Source organism: Arvicola amphibius, chromosome 6, assembly GCF_903992535.2.
Source record: "Arvicola amphibius chromosome 6, mArvAmp1.2, whole genome shotgun sequence".
Lineage (NCBI taxonomy): Eukaryota > Metazoa > Chordata > Mammalia > Rodentia > Cricetidae > Arvicola > Arvicola amphibius.
Window position 1 is genome coordinate 83,811,865 of NC_052052.2, and position 27,649 is coordinate 83,839,513.

At 50.0% G+C, this 27,649-nt stretch overlaps 1 protein-coding gene across 6 annotated transcripts in view; it reads right to left on the reverse strand.

Moving 5' to 3' along the window:
* Window positions 1-27,649, reverse strand: part of Rgs3 (regulator of G protein signaling 3) — a 120,917-nt gene that overhangs the window by 70,374 nt on the left and 22,894 nt on the right. For 3 of the 6 annotated variants that reach the window (XM_038333008.1, XM_038333007.1, XM_038333012.2), the window contains exons 1-6: window positions 13,207-13,364; window positions 8,805-8,886; window positions 7,621-7,726; window positions 6,724-7,075; window positions 6,360-6,399; window positions 1,336-1,532 (exon numbers count right to left, since the gene is read on the reverse strand). In XM_038333008.1, the coding sequence (XP_038188936.1) occupies window positions 1,336-1,532; window positions 6,360-6,399; window positions 6,724-7,075; window positions 7,621-7,726; window positions 8,805-8,886; window positions 13,207-13,260 (831 nt within the window). In that variant the 5' untranslated portion in view covers window positions 13,261-13,364. Of the gene's footprint in view, window positions 1-1,335; window positions 1,533-6,359; window positions 6,400-6,723; window positions 7,076-7,620; window positions 7,727-8,804; window positions 8,887-13,206; window positions 13,365-16,238; window positions 16,295-16,778; window positions 16,870-18,252; window positions 18,314-25,358; window positions 25,428-26,346; window positions 26,442-27,379; window positions 27,439-27,649 lie in introns of those variants that run through there. The other 3 variants (XM_038333010.2, XM_038333011.2, XM_038333009.1) reach the window with 2 other exon arrangements.

A 27,649-nucleotide genomic window follows, 5' to 3' on the forward strand; every position in this document is an offset into this window, starting at 1 on the left:
AATTTGTAATAAAAATTAAAAGACAAAACCAAATATAACCAGGCAGGTAATATGCATCTATAATTCCAGTGTTTGGGATGCTGTGGAAGAATGCTGTGGAAGGATGGTGAGTTGGGGCACCCAGTCTAAAAAGTCAAGCGCTGTGGGTATGGCTTGGTCATACCCACAGCGCTCGAGTTTGGTCTCCAGCCCTACAGAGACGGGGGAAGTGGTGGGGAGCAGTGGTAGAAAATAAGAGCTTTTATATTTACGAATGTGTAAACAACCTAAACATTCATGTATGTGATATCTGAATGACAGAACTAATAAAGATTTGAGAGGAAAGAAACGTAGTTCGTTTTTAATATTCACCATTTGATAGCTGTCTAAGCTGTTTCCAATTCCTAGGAATTATGACTACACCAGCAATAAATATATGTGCAAGGATCTTTGTGTAAGAAATAGAGTTCTTTGGATATACATTCAGAAGTGGTAAGGGTAGGTCATATGGTAATTATATATTGATTTTAAAAGGCCCACACATTGAAAATGTGGTAACCATATGCAATGAATTTTATTCAGACAGAAAAAAAGTTAAATTAGGGCATTTGCAGAAAAATGGATAGACCTAGAAAATATATTAAGTTAGGTAACCCAAACTGAGGAATACAAATATAGTCTGTGCTTTCTCATATGCAGAATCTAACTTTAAATGCTTTCATTGTATATACACGTGTGACTGCAGGTATGGGTGGGTCCTATAACCAGAAAAGAAACCTCAAGAGGGGGGGACAGAACATACATGACATGAAGGTGGGAAAGGGGGGACAGAACATACAGGACATGAAGGTGGAAAGAGGTTATGATGGCAGAAAAGTATTGGGGACAGGGGTGTGGGAGAAGAGGATTGGAAAAGGATAGAAAAAAAACAAATTATATTTGAAACAAATTATATTTGAAAATGGCATAACAGAACCTAAGATTTATGTGCTGATTAAATCATTGACGGGAAGCAGAAAGAAGGAAGAAGAGAAACAAAGACGTGAGAAAAGGGAAGAGGTATGTGACTCCTGCAGGGTGACTGCTGGCCAGATGTGTGCGCCTGAGCACCGGCAGGCTTGGTGTCACACCTTTCCCACCCCAGAGGAGGAGGGGTCCGGTAAGGAAAGAGAGGACCCTCTGCACTTTTTCTGGAGGCTTCTGCTTCCCTGATAATCTCCACAATATGAAGTCATTTTCCTGCCCCCAGAGGGGGCCCTGGATCTTGGATGAGGCTCCACCTTTAGTCCTGGAACCAAGGTGGCTGCCTGTGCTCACTTCCTCCTGAGGAAACCCTGGGGCATGCCACATGCTCACCTGAACAAAAACAGGGAACACCAGGACTTTGGGGGCCAGGGTGACATAGGTGCCGTAGCTTGAATGCGGGACATGTGGTCTCAGGGCTGAGCAATCTTGGTAGTTGTTGTAGCCCTTCATGGTCTGCACTGTCTTCATCAGTCGGGACTTCTTGCCCAGGCCGGTGTACGATTTCCCTTTAGTGGTAGTCCCTGGTTCTGTAGAGCAGAGGTGGGGGACAGTGAGTCACTTCCATCATCCCGCATAAGAACAAGGAACAAGACCCAGTCAGTGAACCCTGTGCCAGCTGGTCTCAGCCTCAGCCTTAAGGGATCCAGAGCTAGGCAGGAGCCTCCAGCCCACAACTGTGACGGACGGGGGAGTTACCCCACTCCACCCCCAGTGACCCAGGCATCCAAACAAACCTAACTATTTATCAGCTTAGCACTTTTGGAAACGAAGAAATTGTCTAGGCATGCTGGCACATGCCAGGAACCCCAGAATCCAGGAACCTGAAGCAGAAGACCCCCAAAATCAAGCAGCCTAGGCTGTATGACAAGACTGCATCTCAAAATAAGAGCAAAACCAATGTGCAATGAGTATTAACAAACTGCCCAGATCTGACATCACTGAGGGTTGGAGAGATGCTCAGCAGTTAAGAACATGGCCTGTTCTTCCAAAGGTCCTGAGTTCAATTCCCAGCAACCATACGGTGGCTCACAACCATCTGAAATGAGATCCTGTGTCCTCTTGGGAAGAGACCTGATCAGTCGTCCTCATCAACTCAGACCATGAAACCCAAGATGGACAAGTCCAATAGAACCGCCATATACGGGATGCTCATGCATGTTTCAGCATTGCCAGGGCAGGAATTCCATTCATTTCTGACCTCACTGAGCCTCACGTCCCACATGGAACATGAGTCGGAGCCTCACAAGGGGTAGGGCATGTGATTATCCTCCTGTTCCATCCTAACCCGGATCTCCTGCCCATCACCTCCCAGGCCCTATGGACACAGGTCTGTCCCCCGCAGTAGTGACAGAGACAGGATGCAGAGTCCACTTGTCCACCACCATCAATCTGTCTAGAATAAGAAGTAGCATTTGTGTGCTCTGGAGGCAAGCAGTGGGAACACGCCCCAGTGATGGGACTCACATACACACCTAGGCTCCTCCCTAGTGTGCTGTTGCCAGGGGAAATCAGCCAGGTTCTCCCTGACTAAGGTGCCCAGCCTGGGTCTCAGAGCCCAGGCTTCCCTAGCATTCTGCAACCAGTGAACAGGTGGCCTGACCCAGCAACATCTCAGGGAAGCTCCCCACCAACGCAAGGCCACAGGCCATAGGTGGAGGAAACAGCCCAGAGGGTTTGGTTTCACACTTGCTGCCTTCCCCCACCCCCAAGGCCCCTTCTCACAGAGAGGTGAGAAAAACATGTCAATGCTCCCCAACTCCCCCACAAGTGACCAGCCATCACACACTGGTGGCAGCAGTCAAAGCACTTCCTGTCTATTCAGGGGGTGGCTTAGATGGTAACAAAGAAGAGGCACCCAGATGGGGACAAGAGGCACAGAGGCAGGGAAGAAGTCTCCCAGCTTCTTCTCTGACATGGCCCTAGAGCTTGAAAAGTTGCTTGTGCAGCAGCCTGGCCTTCCTCTGGAAAAATCCAACCTGTGTCTCAAGGTCTATACTAGATGTGAGCTGGACGAGGCGTGCTGAATGTAAGCGATGGATGACTTCTGAGTCAGAAGCTAAACTGTGCAGACTGCGCCACACGGAGCAGGCTCCTTCCCTATCTGTGCTGAAGCAGAGACCAAATACCTGCCTGTCTTGCCTGCTCCAGGCAGCCAGCTAGACACCATAAGGTTCCACAAGAAATGGGGCTTGAAGGTCTAGGCTGGTATGTGATGGCAGGATGGGCGACCTCCAACACTAAACCAGCCACCAGTGGTAGCATGGCAGAGAAGACCTCGGGGCCTGGAAACATGCCATGAGTGAGGTTTGGAAGTAGACAGACTGAGTTGGCATGGTGCAGTCTGGAGCAGAGAAGTAGGGTCTGAGGCTAACCAGACCAGAATGAAGGAAGGACACAGTGTGCAGTGGAGAAATCTAGGCACTGGGCTCTAAGTTGAGACTTACAAGAGATTCCTTTTCTTTCTAGGCCCAGATGCCCAGCCCTGTTAGAGAACTTGACGCGCCTCTCTGCTTCCAGAAAGGAGGGGACAGCTCAGTCCCATTATCCAGATAAGGAAATGGAGACCTGGAGCCAGGCAAGCTGCCCAAGGACATTCAGCTAGTAAAGGACACCAGGCAGCACCAGCCCAATCTAGGTGGCAGCCACTCCCTAAAGCTACAGTGCCACTCCCTTCTGGAGATATGGCGCAAGGGGTGTGGCTCTCCGGAACTGATTTTCAAACTTATCCGTTTTTAGAACAATCCAGACTGCAGTCCGGTTGCTGAGCCCCACAAAGGCAAACTTCCACCTGTCACCTCTTGTGATGCTATCTGGCCTAAACCCCAATCATCTCCACTCCCTCTAGCACCTGCTCCACTGACCAAACAGTAATTACACGGCTTTGCTTCTGCTTCCCCGGCGAGCCCTGGCAGTCCTCTGGCTCTGGCAGCAGTGAATCTGAGGTCATCCTGCCTTCACAGGACCGCGGTTCTGGGGCACAGGACAACCATAACCAAACAAGCACTCTAGGCTCCTGTTAAATGCAAGATGGCAACATTGTCCCTGTCCCTGCTATTCAAGGCAAAATGAATAAACTCTCCTTCCTGAAAGGCCACCTCCTGGCAGGCTAGAGGAATGCTGTCCCCAGGGTGACAGCCCTAACCTCTGAACTCAGGACTTAGTGCTGAAATGAAGCAAAGTCAAGATCTTGAAAACAGCCTGGAGAGATGACTCAATGGTAAAGTACTTGGTGTGCTAACCAGGTAGACCTGAGCCTAATTCTTGGTACCCAGGTAAAAAGTCAGGCATGGTGGTAATGCTTGTTGTAATCTCAGCACTGAGGAGGCTGAGGATCCCTAGGGCTCACTGGCTGGCCAGCACAGCTTAATCAGCAGTCTTGGACCCTTTTGACTGCCAGTGGCTCCTGGTTTGACCTCTGGCCTCCACCTGCATGACACCCACATGATGGAGGATTCTCATTGGCTAATAAACAAACTGCCTGGCTCATTTAATGGGCCAGCCCTTAGGTGGGTGGAGTAGACAGAACAGGAAGAAGGAAGTGAGGTAGATGGCTCAGTCAGATGACACACCTCTCCTAAGTTAGACTGCCATGCCTCTCCTCAGGGAGACAGATGCGATGAAGCCAGCCTCCAGGTCAGACATGCTTAATATTTTCCGGTAAGACACCACTCATGGTGTTACACAGATAATTAGATATGGGTTAGTCAAGATGTGAGTAAGAGGCTGAAAATAATGGGCCAGACAGTGTTTAAAAGAAAACAATTTGTGTGTTGTTATTTCGGGTTTTAAGCTAGCCGATGGCCAAGAGCAGGGCAGTGGGAAGCTGCCCGCAGCTCCTCACTACACCCACACCCACACAAACAGGCACATAAGATCTTGACAGAAGGAGTTCAAAACACTGACACTGTTATTAATGCCATCGCCTCTTCCTTTCTTGTTCCTTCCCCTGAGGTTTGGATAACTGTGTCCTTCTTGACTCTGTATTTTCAGAGAGGAATAAAAGCACAGGCACAGTTTGGCAATGATCACACAAACATCGCTAGAGCTCTGTGGAAAAGATCGAAGAGCCCCGGCCCATGTGCATATGCCCACACAGGTGACTCATCTCTCCAGGTCCCTTCCTCACTTGCTTTCAAAACCATACAAAAAACTGGAGTCATTCTCCTAGCCACTCTGACAAAGTTCCATCAAGTTTCTGTTGCCTGACAGGTCCTGGATCTGATGCTGGGCCCACAGAAAGAGACCAGGTCCAGCCCTGCCCCTAATAAAGTCACCATTTAGCAGTGACATATTCCCTCTACCCTAATGTGCCCACTAAAAGCTTTTAGACACTTACTGTTGAATCACTATCAGCATTCTCCCCAGGAGAACCAGCTGCTCACAGGCCCCAGGAGGGAGAGGAAGGGGTGCCTTCCATCAGCAGTCCTCTGATGAAGGAGCCCCTCTTCCCAAAGGCCTGAGTACTCACTTTAAGAATCACCTTCTTCTCACTAATGGAGGGAAGCAGCACAGAAAGAAACCTGAGAGAAGATGGGAAAGGCCACTCTCAAGGAAGCTCATGGGTATTCTGTAGGCACAGAAGAAGGGTTCAGTCACACTTGAGGTGAGCCTTACAGGCCACGTGGTGAGGCTGCCTTCAACCTTCCAGACCAGCTGGACCTTTGGGTCAGAGCTTTGTGGCAGGTATGTGAGGGCCTAAAGGTATCCCCCACCGGCTCCTGTACAGAGAGATTCATCTCCCAGGCTTCCCGGAGAAGTACTTGCTTTATGCCAGCTTCCATTTCTAGCCCAGAGTGTGTAGGCCAACTGAGAAGAATGGATTAAACAACAGAGACCTCTATGTGGTTCAGAGATGGAATCTTGCACTATCTTTCAGCATGCAGGTAACTACACACAACTGTTTCTCCAGAGAGTCCTCCAGACCAGCCCCTGAGCAGGGAGCACTGTTCCTGTTTTCTAGGGAAAGAAAGGATGCTCAGGTTCCACGGTGAAGATTCCAACCTGTGGGCCCACAGCTCAACATCCCAGGGCTGCTTTCCATGCAGGTTCAAGCATGGTGTCTCTGGCCCCTGATAGATACGGTTGCTCAGCAACACTGGCTAACAGCCAAATAAATGCTAAGCACTCGACTCTTGGATGGCTCTCATGGATTCCCCCTCTACCACTTCAGTTCTGACTTTCAGGAAATATATACTCATTCAGTGAGAGGAAGAGGGTACCAGGAGGATAAGGGGTCTATGTCAATTTGCTTGATAACCCTAACTCCATCAGAGAGGCCTCTGAACTCAGAGCAGGAAGTTGTGCCCGACCTCAGCTGACCTCAGCTGCCTCCCCAGGCACAGTGGACAGCTCACCTTCGGGGATGGCATCCTCCTGATACACAGGCCGCAGCAACTGCAAGGGAAAGACAAGAAACCCAGCTTCAGTCCCAAGAATGGGGCAGAACAGCCCAGCAGGCAGCTGCACACAGGCCTGGGCACAAGAGAAACTCTTAAGGGGCGAGGTGGAATAGAGCTGAAAGAGACGTCATGCACTGTGAAACTGTGGCCCTTTGAGATACCTCAACTTCCTTCACAGCAGCTTGCTCCAAAGTGCATTCCATGGACCACAGGAATGGAGGGGCTGCCATAGCAGAGGTCTCCTCGCAATCCAGTTTCCAGCTGGAGACTTTCTTAGCCCACCACAAAGACCCGTCCACATTCAGCTAGCTGTCCATACCTGGCTTCCGGGATTCAGCGGGGCCAGGATGATGTAGTTGGGGTCGGTAGGGGTGGTGGCCCGTGACAGCGCAGGCAGGGTGTGTTGGCCGCTGCGCTTGCCCACTTCGGTGTAGCGCTCCCAGCCGCCAAGCAGGAGCCCATCAGAGCTGTCACACACCAGGTGGCAGCTGTGGCGGTGCTCAGGACGGGATGGGGCCCCATGGGTACAGTTCTTCTCCCTCTTGTTAGGGGGTGACAGGAGGTCATGTGTGGACTTGCAGGAAGCCCGCCGCAAAACTCCACCATCCGGCCCTGGCTTGATCTGGGGGACCACGCGCCACACAAGCAGGATGATCTCACCAGGACAGCTCCTGAAAATCCCACAGAGGAGTTCAGGGGGGATACCAGAGTCAGTGAGTGTAGGAAGCCTGCAGGACAGAGAACAAGTGAAGGAAGCCAAGCAGAAGCAAGCAAATGCAATTTTCATGGAATCTTCATTCTAGAAGCAGGCAAAAACAGACCAATAGGGTGCTATCCCACAGAGGCAAGGAGTGCAAATATTTTACAGAATCAACCTTAAAATGTGCAGTTGAAACATCTTCACTATCTACACAGCTTTAAACAAAGGGTTTAGCCATTCAGTAGCATAATTAGCTGAAGTAGAACCAGCCTCCTAGAACCATGGCAGGAGCCACGGAGTCTGTTCAGAGAGTCTTTCCTGCTGTTTGCTGTGGGATCAACACTCATCTGAGCCTTAACCTTCCATTTCCAGGCCAAGAAACGGATTCCCCGAGGAGTGATGTAAATTGCTCACAGGACCAAGCAGAGCAGAGCAAGGCAGTGTGCCCAGGGCTGGGTGGGGAAGATATGCCATCTGCCGCCCACTGCCGCCCACTGCCGCCCACTGCCCCGTCACCGGATCTCGTGTGCCAGCTCCACACATTTCCAGTGCTCCACAGGCCTCTCATTCAGTTGTAGCAGTGTGTCCAGCTGCTGCAGTCCTGCCCTCTCTGCTGGGCCCCCTGCATCAATAAAGAAAAGCCACTCAGTCCTTTGCTTCCCTAGTGGCAATGGGCAAGGATGCTCTTCTCTCAATGGCTCTGTCTGAGAAAAGAGGTGCTATACCAGGTGCCATCAAAGGCAGCACCTGCCCCTTTCTCCTCTCACCCTAGCTGCAGCACCCCACCCCACTGTCCTTCTCCAAGGGTCTCCTGCAACAGTAAAGAAGTGAGATCTTTTTTGGTGCTGGTGGCGGGGGTTGCAAGAATGTGGGAGAGAATGGAAGGGAGAAAGAATATATGTGCACATGCTTCCAGAAGAACATATGTTCACATGCTTCCAGAAGACAGAGGACAACCTCTATACCATGTGCTTCCTCAGGCACTGCCTCTCACTGGCCTGGGATTCATCATGTAGGTTACTCCAGTGAGTCTCAACCATCCTTCTCTTTCTGCCTCCCCAGTAGTATAATTAAGAACATAAGAACATATAATTAAGAACATATTTTTTTAATTTTTATTTTGTTTTATTTTTTGTGTGGATTCCAGAGACCATACTCAAGTTCTCAGTCTTACAAGTTGAGTTCTCTACCCATGGAGTTACCTTTCCTCTGCTTATTTTGTTGTTTCTTTTTGTTTGTTTTGCATGAAGGTTGTTTTGTTTTTGTGAGGAACAGAGTCTCGTGATATAGGCCAGCCTAGCTTTGAACTTTGAGTATCTGATTCCAGAATCCTCCTGTGTGCAGGGGCTACAGGTAGGAGACACCACACCCAGCTAGGAATATCCAGCTAAGTGGATTGCGGAGAAGATGAAAGCTCATACAAGGCTTTCATTGGCTCTCACAAGCCAAGCTTAGTTCTTCAGAAACTACGAGGAATCAAAATACAACACCTATCTTCATTTTGTTAAAACAAACAAACAAAAAATGGGTCTATTTTCATAAACCTCAGATTCATCTGTGGGTCATTTAAAGATACTACTCTTTTCCTTTCAAAAGCCCAGTCCCTGATCCAGTGTGAGGACCCCTCCAGCTCCAAATCGTTTGCAAAGTCCAGCTGCCTAGTGGGAGGGTAGGGCTGGCATCCCGTGCCATTCACTTACCAGAATCCACGGCTTGAACTCGAACTGGAGAATCACAACAGATGGTGAAGCCGAAGCCATCTTTGCCCCTCGGGATAGTGATCTAGAACACAGCCCTGACTAGTTACTCCAGAGTTCTCAAGTTGGGAAGCCTCCATGCCCCACCCAGAGCCACCTTCCTCTCCACAGGAACCAGGTCTGAGGAGGAGCCAGCCAGCCTTTCTCTGCTCCTGTCTGAGAGCCAGCATCTTAACACTGACTTGTGGGCCAAACAAGCTGCCAAGAGCTCGAGCAGAGGGCAGAATGGATGGCAACTAGGAAAGGATAAACCTTGCCCCTGGGTCCTAACTCAAGAGCCGTCTGGAGCTGTACCTCCCCTCCCCTCCCCACGGAAGACCAGCTGCCCGCCTCCCTCTCAGCTTCCTTTCCCATGGAGGTCTTGGGATCTTGGCCCAGGGTTTTCCCGGAGCGCCAGGGAGGGAAGACTAGGACATATTCTCTCTGTCATGGTCAAGGGTCCGGGGAAGAGTGCTGGGGTTCACAGGCACAGGCAGAGCCAAGGCCTCCTGGATAAACCGGCACTAACCACGGGCTTCATTCTGCCTGCAAAGAGCTATGTGTATGGGAGTGTCTCAGCTCGAGCTTTCAGAACTTCCGCTGAAGGACCCTGTCATCCAGATGCTCTTTTTTAAAAATTATTTATTTATTTATAATGTATATAATATTCTGTCTGTGTATGCCTGCAGGCCAGTAGAGGGCACCAGACCTCATTACAGATGGTTGTGAGCCACCATGCGGTTACTGGGAACTGACCTCAGGACCTTTGTAAGAGCAAGCAGTGCTCTTAACCTCTGAGCCATCTCTCCAACCCTCCGGATGCTCTTTGCAGATCAAAACTGCTGAGGTACATGGGACAGGAGCCCCCAGGGGGGTGGTACTTGCTCTCTGGCTACTGGAGAGGACAAGCCCATACAAATCTCTCCAAAGAAAAATAGGCCATGACAAGCACCAGAGGAGAAAATAGAACTGTATAACAATCAGGCCTATGTGACACCCCAGACGCCACGCCTGTGTGACCCCAGACGCCACGCCGGTGTGACCCCCCAGACGCCACTCTTGTGTGACCCCAGACGCCACGCCTGTGTGTGACCCCAGACGCCACGCCTGTGTGTGACCCCAGACGCCACGCCTGTGTGTGACCCCAGACGCCACGCCTGTGTGTGACCCCAGACGCCACGCCTGTGTGACCCCAGACGCCACGCCTGTGTGACCCCAGACGCCATGCCTGTGTGTGACCCCAGACGCCACGCCTGTGAGTGGCAGGTGTTCAGCAAAGGCTTTGCCTGTTAGGGCAGCAACAGCATCTCACCTATAGAATGTTTATAGCTGGGGTTGTAGAAATGGCTTAATGCAGTGGCTCTCAGCCATCTGAGAGCTACAACTCCTTGACACAGCTCCTCGTGCCGTGGCGACCCCCATCAGAAAATTATTTCATTGCTACTCCACAACTGCAATTTTGCTACTGTTACAAGGTGTAATGTAAATATCTGGTATGTGACCCCTGTGAGAGGGCTATTTCGCTCCCTAAAGCAGTCACAACCCCCAAGTTGAGAACAGCTGAGTGAGCAGTTAAGAGCACAGCCACTATTCTTGCTAGTGCTAGCACTGGAGTTCTATGCCCAGCAACCATGTCAGGTGGCTCCAGGGGGGTCCAACACCTCTGGCCTTCATATACACATACCCATGCACATATAAAAAGATAATTTAAAAAAACTTTTAAAATAAAATCTTCAAAAAACAAAAAGGATGGTTCTGTGTGCAGCACGGCCCACCAGCTCATTGAGATGATTAAATCAGAAAATGGCTTCCCAGGGAGTCCTAAGATACCCCCTGGAGAGGGGAAGGGCAGGGTGGCTCCCAACAAGACACAAGAAGAGGAAGAAACAGTTCAACAAGCCTGGACTGGGTCGAGGGCAGCAGCCGCGTGCATTGCCTGCTGGCTCTTAGGGCTCGGTGCCTGTGTCCGCCTGATGGCACCCCAAGGCCAGGGTCAGCAAAGGGGAGCAGGCAGGAGCCCAGAGTGACCAAAGGTCCCCGAGGCTCTGCTTCCCACCAGTCCTGGGCCTGGATTCAAAGCAAGTTTGTAAAACAGGAAATCTGACAGACAAGGGGGAGGGAGAGGAAGCAGGAAAATACCCTGTTCCCATAAGAATTCTGGGAAAACACACAGCTAAGACAGGAAGAGAAGGAAAAAGTGGGGAAAAAAAGCTAAACAAAGCTAGGCGTGAATGGAATGATGGAAGAACGAGAGCCCTCACTGCCAGGCCAGCAGAGGCCCAGAGAAGACAGCAGGAGCCACTATGTGGGACTGACAGGGGATTTGTCACACACCCTCCATGCCACACAGACCCCCTTCCAGCCTTTCCCTAGCCTACAGCACAGGGTGCTAAAGATGACTGGGGGTGAGCCCCAGCTCCCTGGTCTCAAGATGAATGTGTGTCCGTATTCTGGTACTCTGGTCCAGACCGGTACAGGAGCCTCTCTACCTCCCCAGAACAATCCCACCCCGTAGGAAAGCAAAGGAGTGGCAGGAGAGGAGCGGACTGTAATGGAGGCAACACTATGTTCTGGCCACCATGACCTCTGAGCATGCAGAGGGTGGTATCCAATATCCAAAGAGTCTGTCCCCCAAGGGAGAGAACTTCAGCAAGCCCATTTTACAGAGAAGGTAATCAAGGCCCAAAGTGAGGGCCCCTCTCCCTCCTCTCTGACCTCTTCTAACTCTGGGACCTCAGCAGCTCCTGACAGGTGTCCTTCCCAGGGTGGTTCTTCCTCTTGCCCGCCATTGCTCCCGTGTCTCAGCCATGCCACACCCAGACTCCTGTCCCTAGCTGCCGGCATTACTGACCATTCTCTAGAGATGGGCAGCATGCACAAGCCAAGCACTTCATAGGGGTCATCCTCTTGCTCATACAGGCTTGTGTCTATTCCACTACTCCTATTTTAGGGACAAGGGACTATGAATGGCTCAAGAGAGGAAGCGAAAGGGGACCAAGCTAGACTAGAACTCTGGTCCCATAGAAAATTTAGTGCAGTCAGCTCTGCCCCGGCTTCTGATGCAGAGGCCATCTTACTCCGAGCCCAGAGCTGTGGGTCCAGCCCATGTGTGCATCAGGTCCTACTCGGACCACTGGCCCCGCCCAGTCTTCTGGCCCCCTAACCCAAAGATACCTAGGATTTCATTACCTTCCACCTGGTGCCCATCCTGCCCCCACCACCTAAATGCTCTTGCCATGGGGACAGCTCTGTCCAACTGCAGGAAAGTAGGGAGCATAGATTGGGAAGAGCAGGGCAAAGCCTGAGAGCAGGGGAAGGTTGGGAAAGACATTTGGATACCTGAGTGACAGAGGCAGAGGTACAGGGGACCCTGTGGGCATCTCCTTGTGACCGATACTCTAAGTTTAGGACCTAGAGTCTATAATGAGGGACTTCTCTGTGTTTTAAAAGTAAGAAAATTTGTGTGCTCCCTCCAGCTTGGACATTACCCAAATCTGGGTATCTTTTACCTTTATACTCAACCCATTTCTATTTTATAAGAAAGAAAATCCTAGCTGGGTGGTGGTGGCCCATGCCTTTAAACCCAGCACTCAGGAGGCAGAGGCAAGCAAATCTCTGAGTTCAAGGACAACCAGGGCTACACAGAGAAGCCCTATCTCAAAAAAAAAAAAAAATAGGAAAGGAAGGAAGGAAGGAAGGAAGGAAGGAAGAAAGAAAGAAAGAAAGAAAGAAAGAAAGAAAGAAAGAAAGAAAGAGAAAAGCCTAGTTTTAAAAGAGTCTTAGGGTGATTGTTACTATCAGTCTGACTCTGCCCAGCCTCCCAGCCCAGGAACTAAGAGGCAGACTTTGTGAAGTGGACTCTAAAGCCACAGGAATGTGGAGTCACTTCAAGACAGCAGAGAGGAAAACTTATGCATACACAGAATATCCTATCTCACATAGAAGCACCCACAACACACATGGAACAAATGGGTGCGACTGGCCACCAGAAACAGGAAGGTCAGCAATACTGTAGCTCTCTGGAGTTACTCAACTCCCCAGCCCAAAACCATTGGCAATCTCAGACCTGAGATGCTTAAAAAAAAAATCACCACTTCCCCGGATGATAAAAGCAAAAAAATCAGCTAAATCACCTCATCAAGGACACCAGCCAGTGGTAAGGATACATACAACTAGCCTTAGCTGCCCATGACATGAGGCATTAGGTAGCAAGCAAGGCCATGGGTCCAGTCCCTGCCTCTAACTTCTCTCCACATCAAAATGAGCTTGCAGGGGACAGGAGGAAGCAATGAAGACCTTATGGGGAGAGAGATCCTATATGGATGATCCTCCCATCCCTGACTCCCCTGTGGAACCAAGCACCCACCTGCCGGTAGCGGCGTTCTGAGCACACCTTGCAGAGCCCATGGAAGCGGTTCATGGCTGCGGGTCCTGTCTCAGCTGCCTCCCCATGAAAACCCAGCTCTCCCCCCAGCAGCGGGAGCCTGCACTGCGCCCCGTAAGCCTGGCATGACCGCCCTGGGAAGCCCGCCCTACAGAAGAATGGCAGGAAATCACCTCTCACCTCCCCGAACCCTGTCTGCGCTGTGTGCCTCTGCAGATAAGCCCGAAGGCTTCCTGAAACCTCAGAATGACAAGGAAGAGGGAGAGTTTTATATTAAAATTCCTGTCAACTAGTTAGTATTCCTCAGGCCTGGCGGGGAGAGGGCGCCTTTGTTCTGGCTGCATTCTCTGTCCTGGGCCACTCTGTGAGTCCAGTGTTCTCACATACACCCCCTCACTGCCTGCTGGAGGGAAACTCAAGCAGAAAAAGAAAAAAACACGCTGTTCTGTAACAGCACACCTCCCTGCAAATCCCAGGGTCCCCGGGAGAAAATCCAGTGGACTAACCCTGGGGGCGGGGGGCCCTAAGCACTGTACCCAAGTCAGGGAACACAAAACATCTGGAGACTGATGGACACTCGGGAGCTACTTTTCATTCATAAAAGTGTGCTATGTAGAGAGACTGACAGCACACACAGATGTGCAGTGTGCTATATAGAGACTGACAGCACACACAGATGTGTAGTGTGCTAAGTAGAGACTAACGGCACACACAGATGTGCAGTGTGCTATGTAGAGACTGACGGCACACAGATCTGCAGTGTGCAATGTAGAGAGACTGACGGCACACACATGTGCAGTGTGCTATGTAGAGAGACTGACGGCACACACATGTGCAGTGTGCTATGTAGAGAGACTGACAGCACACAGATGTGCAGTGTGCTATGTAGAGAGACTGACGGCACACAGATCTGCAGTGTGCAATGTAGAGAGACTGACGGCACACACATGTGCAGTGTGCTATGTAGAGAGACTGACGGCACACACATGTGCAGTGTGCTATGTAGAGAGACTGACAGCACACAGATGTGCAGTGTGCTATGTAGAGAGACTGACGGCACACAGATCTGCAGTGTGCTAAGTAGAAAGACTGACGGCACACACATGTGCAGTGTGCTATGTAGAGAGACTGACGGCACACACATGTGCAGTGTGCTATGTAGAGAGACTGACAGCACACAGATGTGCAGTGTGCTATGTAGAGAGACTGACGGCACACAGATCTGCAGTGTGCAATGTAGAGAGACTGACGGCACACACATGTGCAGTGTGCTATGTAGAGAGACTGACGGCACACACATGTGCAGTGTGCTATGTAGAGAGACTGACAGCACACAGATGTGCAGTGTGCTATGTAGAGAGACTGACGGCACACAGATCTGCAGTGTGCTAAGTAGAAAGACTGACGGCACACAGATGTGCAGTGGGTTCCCAGTCGTGGGGGCACCAGCCTCCACATCTTAACAACAAAAAAATGGAGGCTGAGAGAAGTTACAGTTGAATCCCAGGCCCTGCAGTCAAGTACTTTGTCGTTCTAGGATCAGTGGCACAGAATGAGCCCAGCCCCCTCTGCCCTCCTAGGAGCCCTGGAAAAGCCTCCCTGCTCACTCATATTGTTAGAACAAAGGTGGTCCCTTGGTTTGGTTGCTAGGTGATCATGGGCAGGTACCTTACATCTCTAAGGTCTTTCAAGTGGATTTGAATAAGTGACCTCCTATTTTCCCAAACCTCTGTCAATCAATGTACCTGCTGAGCACTATGGGCATCTTCAGGTATACAAGTCCCCAGATCCAATGAATGCCCTTGAGAACAGTATCCTTCAGGACATGGGGCAGTATGCAGAATCTAGGACCAAGTAGGTCTTTCATAAGCCACCTAGAGACCTGCAATGTTGATGTCCAAGTAATTCCTACATAGTCACTATCCTATCACAGAGAGTGAGGAGATCTTTGGAAATCTATCCCTAAAGCTAGGGGAAGCTTTTAAATTCCTAGTGAGGCCCTAGAAAACACATCTAGAAAGTTACCCTAGAGCTATAACGGGAGCTCGATATCTGTACAAAACAAAATGAAATGACCTCAGGTTAAGCAATAAATGTGGTTCAGATCCTCAGGCCCCTTGTTCCAGCCAAGTGCTCAGAAGCCATGGGTAGCAAGCTGCTACCATCTCTACAGAATGTCCCACAAGGGCTGAACCTAGGCTCTTTCCCATGCAGGTGTAACCACCCCAGAGTGTATGAGAGAAAGGGATGGGCGCAGCCAATGACAAGGTCTCCTAGACTGCAAGAGCACACTTCTCCACATGCTAGAGACAGCATGGCAGGGCACACCCTTTCCGGAGGCTCTGTTTACCTCTTGCTGGCTGCGCGGCCACAGTGACATAACGCCTGTGGATCTATATGTCCCCTTGTCTGTAAGGTGGGGTGGTGACAGCCACCTCACAGGAGATAGTGAGAGTTAGAACACAACAGTACCCAAGGAGATAACTATCCCTGGGAGCTGGATTTGCCTTCTCCCCGGGTCACCTAACAGCTTCTCCAAAGAGACTAAAAAAACTTTGGACAGTTCTTCCAAATCCCTATATAATGGTCCTCTCCAGATTCAAAGTTGGCAGGAAGCCAGAAACCCATAACTTTCAGGTTCAGAGTCATGGCTACTCCCCAGCCCCAGCAGGAGTACCCTGTGAAGATGACACAGCCATGATTCTAGGAGAAACACAGGTTCTGGGGACCTGGGGGAAGGGAGAATTCTGTTACCAGAGGTCAAAAACTCCTAAAGATCCAGTCACCTGTGTTTCCTGGCTCTCTCCCACCCTTGCCAAGGTCATGGATAACTACACACAGGGCAACGGCACACCTTAGGAAAGTCAAGAATCCTCCTTTACAAAGCATGACTTGCTGAGTTCCAAACACCAAATGTTGCCTTCTTCCACAGCCACTTCCTGGGCTGACAAAAAGGGGACCAGAGAACCATGCTCAGGTTCCACCAGCCCCAGCCAGGAGTGTCCCCCACCTACCTGGAGTTTCTCCCCACTCTCAGGGTCCCCATTTCCTGGCATTCTCAACAGCACATCTGAAAGGTGATAAAAGCTGAGTCAGAAAGTTCCCGCTGGCACGAGGGCCCACGCACAAACCAGTCAGGGGTGAGAGTGACAGGGACATTCCTGAACTCCAGGACAGAAGGATGCCAAGGCTCAGAGCAAGCAGAGGCTCAGGAGCCAAGGCTGGGAAGGAAAGAACAGGACTGAGGGCATATAAAATCCAAGCCTCAGACCTAGCCTCACGCAGGCTTGAAAGCCACGCCTGTAGAGGTGGAATCCCCAAGGTCAGCAAGACGTCACCGACGAGATAAAGCCTGGGACAGAGACACTTGGGAAGTAATGAAGTTCTTGTGGGTGAGGCAGGGGACTGATCTGTGTGAAGGCAGGTGGCACAAACTCTGAGGAAAGCCTATCATATAATAATGACTTCTTAGGCAGGGGTAGTCTGGGGTCCTACAGGCACCAGCAAGAAGTCCCAGACTCATGTTTCATTCATTAAGGGGCTTGAACACACACCTCTCAAGGGCCGGAGCCGCCGCCTAGTGACCTTGAGGTGCTTGGTCCGGCCCAGGTCCTCCCCTAGCAGATAATACCAGCCACTGATCTCCTGTCGTGAAGAGAAGGAATGATTAGACCAAAGAAGCACAGGAAACAGTCCAAAGTACCACTAACCCCTCAAAAACAGCAAAACAAACAGACTGTAGGTGTGTCTTCTATCTGTCTGATGATTTCATTGGTTAATTAATAAAGAAACTGCTTGGCCTGATAGGTCAGAACATAGGTGGGTGGAGTAGACAGAACAGGAAGAAGGAAGTGAGGCAGATGCCTCGGGCAATCGCCATGCCTCTGCTTCTGGGTCAGATACCATGAAGCCAGCCACCAGGTCAGATATGCTGAATCTTTCCCGGTAAGCGACCACCTTGTGGTGCTACACAGATTACTAAATATGGGTTAAAGCAAGAGAGAGTTAGCCAGTAAGAGGCTGAAACTAATGGGCCAGGCAGTGTTTAAATGAATACAGTTTGTGTGTTGTTATTTTAGGGCATAAGCTAGCCAGGTGGCTGGGACCCGGGTGGGACGAAAAGCAGGCCTGCCCGCAGCCCCTCACTACAACAGACAAACAAAAATACCTGCAGCTGGACATCATCCCTCCACCACCCACAGCAAGAAGCCTTTTCGAGGCTCTGGACAGAAGTGGTCCTCCCTTAGCCTCTTAACCCTAGAGAACAACTAGGGACTTGCCTGCCTCCTGCCTCCAGCCAGGCTCTTGGACATACCTAATATTGACCCTGGTAAACAATATGTGCTCATGAAATGTTTGTTTACAAGACAAAAAGGAAGGAGTAAAGAGCAGCGTGGAGGTCACCAAAGTAGACACTCGAGACCTCTGTGCAGTCTCCATGAGAAGCACCTTCTCTCCATTCCCACAGGAGACGGAAGTCAAGGCTGCAGCCAGGTGGTCCAAAGGACCTCCACACAGCCATCTTGTGACTTCATTCCAGGACATAAAGCTAAGTGGCAGGGACACAAAACAGGCAACAAGGACATTTTCAAGGCGTGGAGAAGACGAGCACCCACGCCTACTCTGAGCTTCCAGACTGGGGCTCACTGCAGTGCCTAGTATGGTCAGGTGAGGGACAATGACCCAAAGGAAGGTTCCTATGAGCCCACCTTAAGAAGGATGCCATCAGTGCCCAGGCTTCCCCTTCCTGCACCCAGAAGACACATCAAGAGAACCTTTGTGGAGGGGTACCAGAGGTGCCCGTTCCCCTCACCCAGAGCAGGTTAGGAGTACTATATCCCATTTTGGGACTCAAACCCCTAGCCAGCCCAGTGACAACAGCAGCCTATAATTTAAGATACCAATGCCTGCCTCAGTGGGATACCATGTCACAGAAAGCAGCTCAACCCAAGCATTTCCAGGGCCAGCATGACTGCAGCAGTCAGGGCCTAAGTGGACTATGGCTCCAGAAGTTTCCTGTGAACTCACCTTATCTGGAGTCAAAAGGGACCTCACCCCGAAGCTCATGCAGCCGATGAGTGCGCGCTGCCTAGGAGAAGAGCAGAGAATGAGTCTCCTGCTGTCTGTTAAAGGAAGTCTTCTGTAAATGTTCCACAGTGTGCATGCGGCTTCTGAGGGCATCTCCACCGGCTTCTGTTCCTTTTTTTCCCACTTTGTGAGGTCCCCAGGAAAACAGCGAGCTTGGTTGGTCCCCTGCTCAAGGTCACAGAGTAGTTAGTAGTTGGTTCTGAGGGAACCTGAGCATCCTAGGCCTGGGCAGATGGCTCAGTCTCCAGGACCACAGAAGCTCAGGACTGCCTTGAGTGTTTTAGCTGTTCTGGTGCTGGGTGGGTGCAGAGGGTTGTTCCCATCAGAGACTCAGCCACCACCTCGGCTGGGGGCATGCAGTAAGAGAAAAGTTGGGTTCTCATAGCCTTGCTTCACATCCAAAAAGGACATACGCAGTTCTCAGGAGGCTGGAGACCAAGTTCCACACATACCCAACACACAAAAGTTACAATGACTCACAATGACCCTGCTGTGAATGGGAAAGAAAGGCATGAACTAAGTTCAGGCTTCATACATTGTCAGACTGGGATTCCGGGTAAAGTTTAAGCTGGGTTTCTTGGGCAACAGGAATTAAAGGTGCCTAGAGAATGTCCAACTATCAGGAACTTATTAACAGCTTTTAATAATGATGGCATTATTCAACGCTAATGAAATGCCAAAGCTAGCTATTATCTGAGAAAAAGACCCGTACAAAGCTGCAGTTTTATGGGAGCAGAACCACAAAAGACAAACAACAACCGTGTCTGGTAGGTGGAATCGTTAGCAATTTTCTTTTCAGGTCTTCACAGGAACAGTTGCTGCTTTTGTGATGGGGTATAAACGCATTTTCAGTACCTCTGTTGTACAGCGATTCCATTTGACGCTGATACTTGAGCCTTTTGTGGGTTTTGTTTTTGTTTTGTTTTTCTTCCCCTCTTCTCTTTCTACAGCTCCCAACTCAGATTGGTTTCTTTACTACCCAGGACACCACACATGTTTAGGCTGGAGCACAACACTGGCTGCCTGGTTTTCACTATCTGTCGTGCCTCCCAGGATGCTGGTGTACAGGGCCAGGCAGAGATGCCTGAGACTTGAGCTACAGAGTTCATGCCTAGATCCAAACCCAGTTGGTTCAAGGCAGCATCTGGGCACTGGAGCCTGGAGAAAGCTCTACAGGGATTCTGCCAAGCACTCACCTATGGCCAAGCAGAGGTCAAGAATAAATACATATTGTTTGGATTCTCCAGAAAGGGTGGCAGCTTGCCACCTGATAGTTGTAAGCATAACAAAACTAGCTTCTCCCAGGCGGCCATGTCAAGCGAGGGACATGACGCAGCACTCAGGACTGGTCCTCGGTACGGCCACCTCAGGACTGGGGCCATCTCTCCTCCTCCAACTGGGGCTCATGGGCTCCTCCTCCTCCTGTGCCCTCCTATCATGAATAATCTGCTCAAGGAGAGTAATGCAGTCACCCTAATAAAACATCCCTTCACGCTCCTACCCCCAGTGTTCTGGAAAGGGGCCAGAGTCATACTAGCAGGCTAGCCTGCCACAAGCAGCAATCACCCAGATGGCTGTCACTGGTGGACAGCCTTTGCAGGCTCTACCAACGTGATCCTAGCAAGTTTGTTTTTTTCATCAGCATGTTTGGGAGAACCTTCCTTGGCTGGTAGTGAGGTGAGCACACTCTGCACTCATGTTGGCTACCGCTGCAGATTTCCCCATTTCCTGGATGGGTCTTAGCTGTAATAAACACTGCCTCTCCCTTCTCTGCTGTAAGTGGAATTTTTATTCCCTGGTGCTTAGAGAATGCTAAATGGTTAATAGCCTCCCTTGAGCTTTGCTTCCTGCTAAGGGGCCTCCAGTGATTTCATGATCATCCAGGCAGAGTAAATTGTCACAATTAATGTCCACAAGCAGAAACCTCTCTCTGAGTGTTCTTCAATTAGCTACTTCTGAAAGGCTGCTTTTGAAACCCTTTGGAGAAAGAACTGCTTATATAAGCAGCCTGGGTATTCGGCAAGGTACCAGTCAGTTTACCAACTTGAGCCCATGCTGGAGAAGCTGGCAAATTCCCTCTGTGAAGAGGCTCTGGAACCACGCCTCGGTCACTGCTGACTGCCAAGGAAGGCTTCAGCTCCAGGCTTCTGCATTCAGCAAAGGCTTGACAAATGGGGGAATCCATCATGCCCACAGTTGGCAGGCACTGTGCAAGGAGCCTCGTTATTAAGGAAACAAGACAAATAGGCAGGAATTTAAATAGCAGTTCAAGACAGCCATACAGGGCCTGGTACAAGGCGGAGTGAGATTGACAGATGAACAGTGCAGGCTACAAACTGTAAAGGTGCAAGAGGCAGTTGGGGCTGGAAGGCTTGTAGGAGACCTAATGAGCAGAGCTAGAAAGAATGAGAGGAAGGGCTTTTCAGAGAGGGGGCCGATCTCTGCGGAGGCTCAGAGTGACTTTATGGAGCACATGGCAGGCAGTGCTCAGCTTACTGCACGACGAGACACATTATGGTTTTTGGGAAGACACATTAATCTGCTCACTTATGAACCTTGAACTGTTTTGTATCACAGGGTTATATAATTTAATCTTTATTTCTAGTTTGATGCCTTAAATCGAGTATATGTTTTTCTACTCAGTTTTTCCTTTGGGCTACGTAGCCATCACTAGCCAGAAGTTTTCTGATGTCAGGCCATTATACTTGGCTAAGAGATCCTGTTTGCAAAAGGGCTACTCCAGGGTGGTGCCTGGAACACAGCAAAACAGACCTTCCATACATGCAGCTACTGTTATCATAGAAAACTGCATTCTTTAATTATATATATATGTCTTTAAAAATTTATTAATATCCTTCTACAACAGTCTTTCACATTGATGAGTCAAATGTCTGTCTTTCAGAGGAACAATTACATTTTTCTCCAAGACTGTTCTCTGGCTACAAGTTAGAAAAGTGCTTTAATCGATATTAGAAGCTTTGGTTTTCCCTTCTGCTTATTAACCACCGGGACTTCGAGTTCTCTGTGTGCACACTGCCTGAAGAATTGAAGGGTTACTATTACCTGAGCGTGAATACGTCTTCATGGCTCTGCTTCTTTGTAAATTGTTATATATACATATTATGTTTTATATATATTACTGATAAGACATGAAATTGTGTGGAATTTGCTTGAAAACCATCCATTGGAGGAGGGGCAAGTGGGTGGGGCAGAAAGAAAGGTAATCAGCCACACGTTGATACGTTGATAACAGAAGAAATGGGGTTCTGCATCTTGGGGGGTTGATATCTGCCTTCTAGCCTTGCATATCTTTGAAAAGGTCTATAGTTTTGCTTTGTTTTAATTTAACAAGCTATTTTATGAAAGTAGCTATAATTTTTAATACTCACAGAACTTTGAAATTGGACAAAAAAGCCTTAGCAATGACTGTATTTTACAAACGAATAAACTGAGGCACAGAGCTGGGGAAAGGCTGGCCCACAGTGTCACAGCCAGTGAGAGCGGTTCTCCTTCACAGGCCCACTGGTTCTCCTCAGCTCCTGCCAGGATGCTGACATGCCCTGAACTCAACAGCTCCTGTGATCAGTGGTGTATGTGCACGGGTGCATATATGTACATAGGCCACCATGTCAAGTGTCCTGCTCTGCCAGTTCCACCTTATTCCGAAGTTGGAGCTAGGCAGGCAACTAGAAAATCTCAACTACCTTTGAGTCTTTGACGGTCACTGTGCTGGGGCTTGCATGTTGCCATGCTTGGCCTCGGTGCTGGGGATTCAAACTCAGGTTCTCCTGACTGCACAGCAAGTGTTCTCACCCCCAAGCCATCTCCCCAGCCCCACCAGGACTTTTCTGTGCAGCCTGTCTCTAGTAGGCATCAACAGCCGACACTGGGAGGATCTTTCCTTGTTGCCTACAGGTTCACTATGTGCCCTCTACACGTCTGATTGGGTGGTTTATACAAAGCTACACCACCTGTGCTGAAATATCTCAAGGTTGGAGGAACAAGACCCTGACAGGGAAGGAGAGTGGCTTTGGAGTCATTTGTCACTTGAGGGAGGCAGGCCAGCGCACTGGGATGTGGCTATAAGCACAGACTTGCTTTCTGACTGCCTGGATCTGCAGCTGATTTTTTTCTGCATTCCAGGTGTGTTACTTTGGACAAGTTACATAAACTTTCTGTGACTGTTTCCTCTCCCATAAAAGAAGAGAGTGGGGATTAAATTAGATAAGGCATACCATGGGCTTAATGTTCACATAGAATAAATGCTTGTTATATAACCTCAAGGTCTCACGCTTTCATAAGTCTCTGAAGAGAAAGACAACCCTAATTCTCACCTGTCCAAACCTGTGTTAAATGAGATACTGTATGGAAAATGCTTTGTAACAGAGAACAGTCCAGTAAGCTTGCCTCCCACCTTCTATGGTGGCCTTTGACATTGATAAACTGTAAGTCTGTCTTTCAGAGAAACACAATTTAATTTGGGAGCGTTTGGCAGTGCCTGTGTTTCCTGTACTTGCTGTCTGTCTGCTCGGCTCAGAGACCTCTTCTGGTTGATAAAGAAGAGCCGGCTGAGAAAAACAGCAACATGGTGCTGACAACCTCCGTGGAGCCATTTGCTCCGCAGGCAGGCCTGCCTGGGCCTGCCCCCAGCCCTCTTGAGCTTAGGACTGTGACTCTGATCATGAGGCTGGCTGTGATTTATTTAATAAAGAATCTCACTTTCCCAAAATAGGCAACTAGTAGAGACAGTGCCCTGATCAGGCGGTCTCGCTAGGGCTGACTCACTTTCCCCAGCCTCACTTTCTCTTCCAAAATGTGACCCGCATTGCTGGCTTCTCTGGCAGCTCTGCCTGCCTGCTTCCCATGAAGGCTCGGCTCCAGCCCTCACCTCCACCAGGAGCTTGCTGACTATGTCCCTCTGCTTCTCTGACACTCCTCTGGGCTCTTTTAGGGCATCTGATCCAGTTTACTGACCCTTCAAAGATAGGGCCTGACACTCAGGGTGTCCTGGGTGGTGCATCCCATCCATCCCATACATGAACCACCAGCAGACAGCAGCGTCTCCCCTTGTCCTTCACACGCTGTTGGTGACACCCCTTCCTCCTGCCTTCACGCTGAGTATTATGATCAAATACTGTTCCCATCAATTCTCTTTCACCTTGTCCTACCCAAAACCTTCCCAAATCTTAAATCTACGGCATATACCTGTAACTCTCTCGTCAGTGTCCCAAACACCTAGCTGGCTTCATCAGCTTACCACGGGGCCTTGTCTAAGTGTAGACCTCCAGGTTCTGCTCGTGGAAATGTGGGTCAGCCATCTGGTGTAGTGCCTGGGAACCTGTATTCTATACAGGTACCCTGGGAGACTCTGATGTCCAGCCAGGACCAGAGCCACCAGCACTAAAGAGGAACACCATTCTCTAGAGGACCTATGGATCCACCTGGCTGGATCTACACCAACTCCATCTCAGCTCTGTTGAAGAACTACTTTACCCTGACCCTCCCCAAACACCGGTGAGTCCTTAGACATGGCCTCGCTCCACAAACCCACCCTCTCCACTCTGTCCTTTTGGGCTAGGAGGCAACATGCTAACAAGGACGGAATCAGATCCAACTGCCCGTCATCTCTTCCCAGCTCTACTGTTCACTGTTTGGGTAACCCCGGGCAAGGTCTGATCCCCTGAGCCTTGGTCACCTCTTCTGGAAACTTAGCACAAACTACACAAATGAGGTAATGCATTCTTAGCCAGACTCAGCTCAGCACCCCACAAGTGAGGTGCCTGTTATCGGTGTGACTCCCCTTCCTCAGCCACCTCCTCAGTCTCTGTCACTGCACCTCTAGAGAGCAGCATGAAACGTGGCAGCTGGAACGAGGCAGCTGGACAGGCAGATGACAAAATGGGTGGACCAAGTGGGTACCACCGTGAGCGTGGCTCTGTGATGCAAACACTCTTCATTCTCAAGGTTAAATGGGATCCCTAAAAGAGCACAGCAGTGCTGGGTGGTGGTGGCGCCTGCACCTTCAACCCCAGCCCGTGGGAGGCAGAGGCAGGCAGATCTCTGTGAGTTTGAGGCCAGCCTGGTCTGTAGAACAAGACTGGCTCCATAGCTACTGAGAAATAAATCCTGTCTCAAAAAACAAAACCAAAACAAAAGTGGGCATAGTAGCTAATGGAATTTATATTACCAAGAAGAATTCAGGAGTTAGGGTCATAGTTCAATGGGAGAACATTTGCCTGGTATGTGCAAGGCCCTGGGTTCACTCTCCAACAGGGTACATACACAAACAATATTTCCAGGTCTAGGCTGGAGAGCTGAGCTGATTTTTATTCACCCGGGCCCCTTTTCAGTTTAGTTCTATTCATGGCTTGCTGAACAAGTAAGTGTTCCTGGCGAGCAGGTCTCCCAGCTTCAAATATTGCCTTTGTGAAGTGAGCCCCATGCTGCTCTGGCCCAGCTGGCCTTGGCAGGCAAATGCTAGCGCTGGCTTTCCTTAGCAGCCAACACTCACGCCTGCCTACGGCACCCCACCCCACGTTGTAACATCACTTTCTGCTTCCTCACACCTGCCTGGCCCAGAATGCCCCTTCCTTTTCTCCTTGTCTTACTCTCTGCCTGGCTTTTCCCATGAAGCCCTCCCAGTCACCTTCCCACACGTACTCTCGCTTTCCTCCATCCTATTCTGTGTTCAGGGAGCATGTATGCACTGGACAGTGGTGACTCAGAGCAAAGTAAGCCCAATGCAACTGGGTTATGGATATGCTGTCATTGTGATTTACCTCCAGACAGTGCCTAATGTCCCTTCCTTCAGAGCAGAGTCAAGGTGATGGTAGTTGGCATCCCTGGGGATTTAAACTCTGCCTTCTTGACACCAAGAGCTCAGCAAATGTTCTTTGACAATGTGTCCTGGCCTCCCCTTCATCATCACTTCCATGTGATAGGGCGGGGGGGGGGGTGCAGCCTCTGCAACTCTACTTATTTAACCTGAAGGCATTTATACCCTCCTGCACGCTGCCACCCAAGTCCAGCTCAGCAGGTCTCCTTACCTGGTCTCACTGGCCCTGTTCCACACTGTCACCAGAAGACGTTTCTGATCACCCTCCTCTGGGACAGGCCTAGGAAGCAAAGCAGACGGTCAGAGCATTAGGAGGGCCCAGCTCCAGGCCAGTCTCACAGGGCCATGACTGCAACAGCTGAGAAGAAATCTACAACTGGCTAAATATAGTGTGGGAGAGGGGGCCTCACGCATGTACTAGGATGGCTACTACATGGTTAAGAACAAAAGGAAGGCTGGGACATGCCATTATAAAGCAATCCTGTGTTGTAAACACACGCAGAGATGCATGCCCACATGAACAAAGGGATCCTATAGGAAATGCTGCAAGGCGTATCTGTGGGAGTAGGGGGTCTGACTAGTTTCTCTTTTCTTCTTTTTGTTCACCCATATAGTCTAAGTTTGCATAATATGCAAAATTATGTCATGAAGTGAGGAGAAAACCAAAATATTATGATTCATTCTCACTAACAGGAAAAGACTAAATGTCCATGACCTTCCCATTGGCCCCTGAGTGCCCAGAGATGGGGGAAAGAAATAATAGTGATAACAACAACAGCAGCTCCCCCTCCGATGGGAGTCCCCAGCTCCCCGGGCAGGAACTATTATTAACTCCATTCTACAAACGAGGAAGCCAGGGCTCAGGAAGGTTAATGAGTTTAAATAAAAAGGCGGGGCAGGATGAGCAGGTAATGCCACTCCCTTCTGTTGAAGGTGAAACCTTGGCGAGAGGCACAGTAGGAAACTGGCTACTCTTGGGGAAGGAGGGCCAGCCCTGGTGACTGTTGTCAGGAGAACCAGCCAAGTGATGTTATTGCTGCTCCTCGCTGCTGGGCCCAGGCCAGGGATGCAAGGACACCGGGATGAGAAGACAAAGGCAGCCTTCAGAAGCTGCTGTTTTTCTGCTTAGACTGCCCCAGACAAAACCTCCCCACCTGCCTCTCCCCTCGGGGACTGGCCCAGCCGCCCCCAACTCTTACAAGAAGAAGTGCTCATGGAAAGCCGGGTCTCTGCAGTCCGGGATGGTCTGCGTCTTCCGACAGCACTGCTGGGTGTCTTCGGGGATCAAGGAGATCTTGAATAGAGAAAGTAAAAACATTAGGCCACATCATCACCTAAGCCTTGCAGCTAGCTCTGCATGACTCCAAACTAAAAGCTTCCCAAGGCTCTTCTAAGCAGCCTGTGAAGAGGACAGAGCAGAGTGTCCATCACAAACAAGGAACCTGGGGCCAGTGGGATGGTCACCACGACAGGGAGTCATGGTGTGGTTCCAAGAAGGCAGTGACAGGTCCCTGGAATAGAATACAGCTGTTATCGTCTCTATTCTTGCTCCAACCAGGAAGCTTTCCCCAAAAGCCTCCTCCCTTCTAAGTCCCCAGGAGCCCCTGGACAATCTGTTCCCTCCCTAGGAAGCTCCAAGGCCATGCGTTCACTACTGGAGTCTTCTTCCCCTGCCTTGGGTGTCCAGCCTATGCCTGTCAAGTCTTTCTCCAGTTCTAGGCAGAAAAGGCTTCAGAAAGTAAAGGGGAGGCCTGCACCTGGCTTCTTGGCTGCTGCACTCTGGGATGTCCCTGGCCTTTGACTTCCTATAACCTTCACCCCTGTGGTCCTCTGCAGTCACTGCAAGGCTCTAACCCAGAAAGATCTTGCAGCCCTCAGAGATACCCCTTCCACCCTCCTTCCCAATCCTGACTGTTTTGCCTCAGTTTGGTGGGGAAGGGAATGAAGAGGCTGCTGTCCACAAAAAAAGCTTGTGTGTCAGTCAGCAGCATGGTCATAGTGCACACTATGTAAATCACCAAGATCACTCTTAAGAGTCTAACACTTGCCCAAAGCCCTAGGAAACAAGTCAGTCAAAAGGCAAGGGTCTAGGCCAGCACAGCCTCATAAATGACCAGAGGCCCAGTGAATGAGGTGGTAGCCACTACCTTAGGCCCCAAACCCACAGGTGTGACTCCACTCAGGGCCATGGTTCCTCAGTACCCCACACCAGCCTCCAGTCCCAGCAGATACCTTCACATAAGGATCACAAATGCCAGGCTCGTGGCTCATCAGGCCTTTGCCTTCTATAACTAAAAGAAAATTGAAAGGTTAGGGTAAGTGAGTAAGGACCTATACACAGCACAGGCACATACTCACTAATGGAAGGATATGAAAATGCACGGCATATCTGTGGGCAGCAGAACTCTGACCCCTAATCCAGGTCTCTTGGTTGACATGCTAACTAATGGTTGTTACACTCTTTGCCTGGTGCATTGCCACTCTCCCACCTTATGCTCTGGC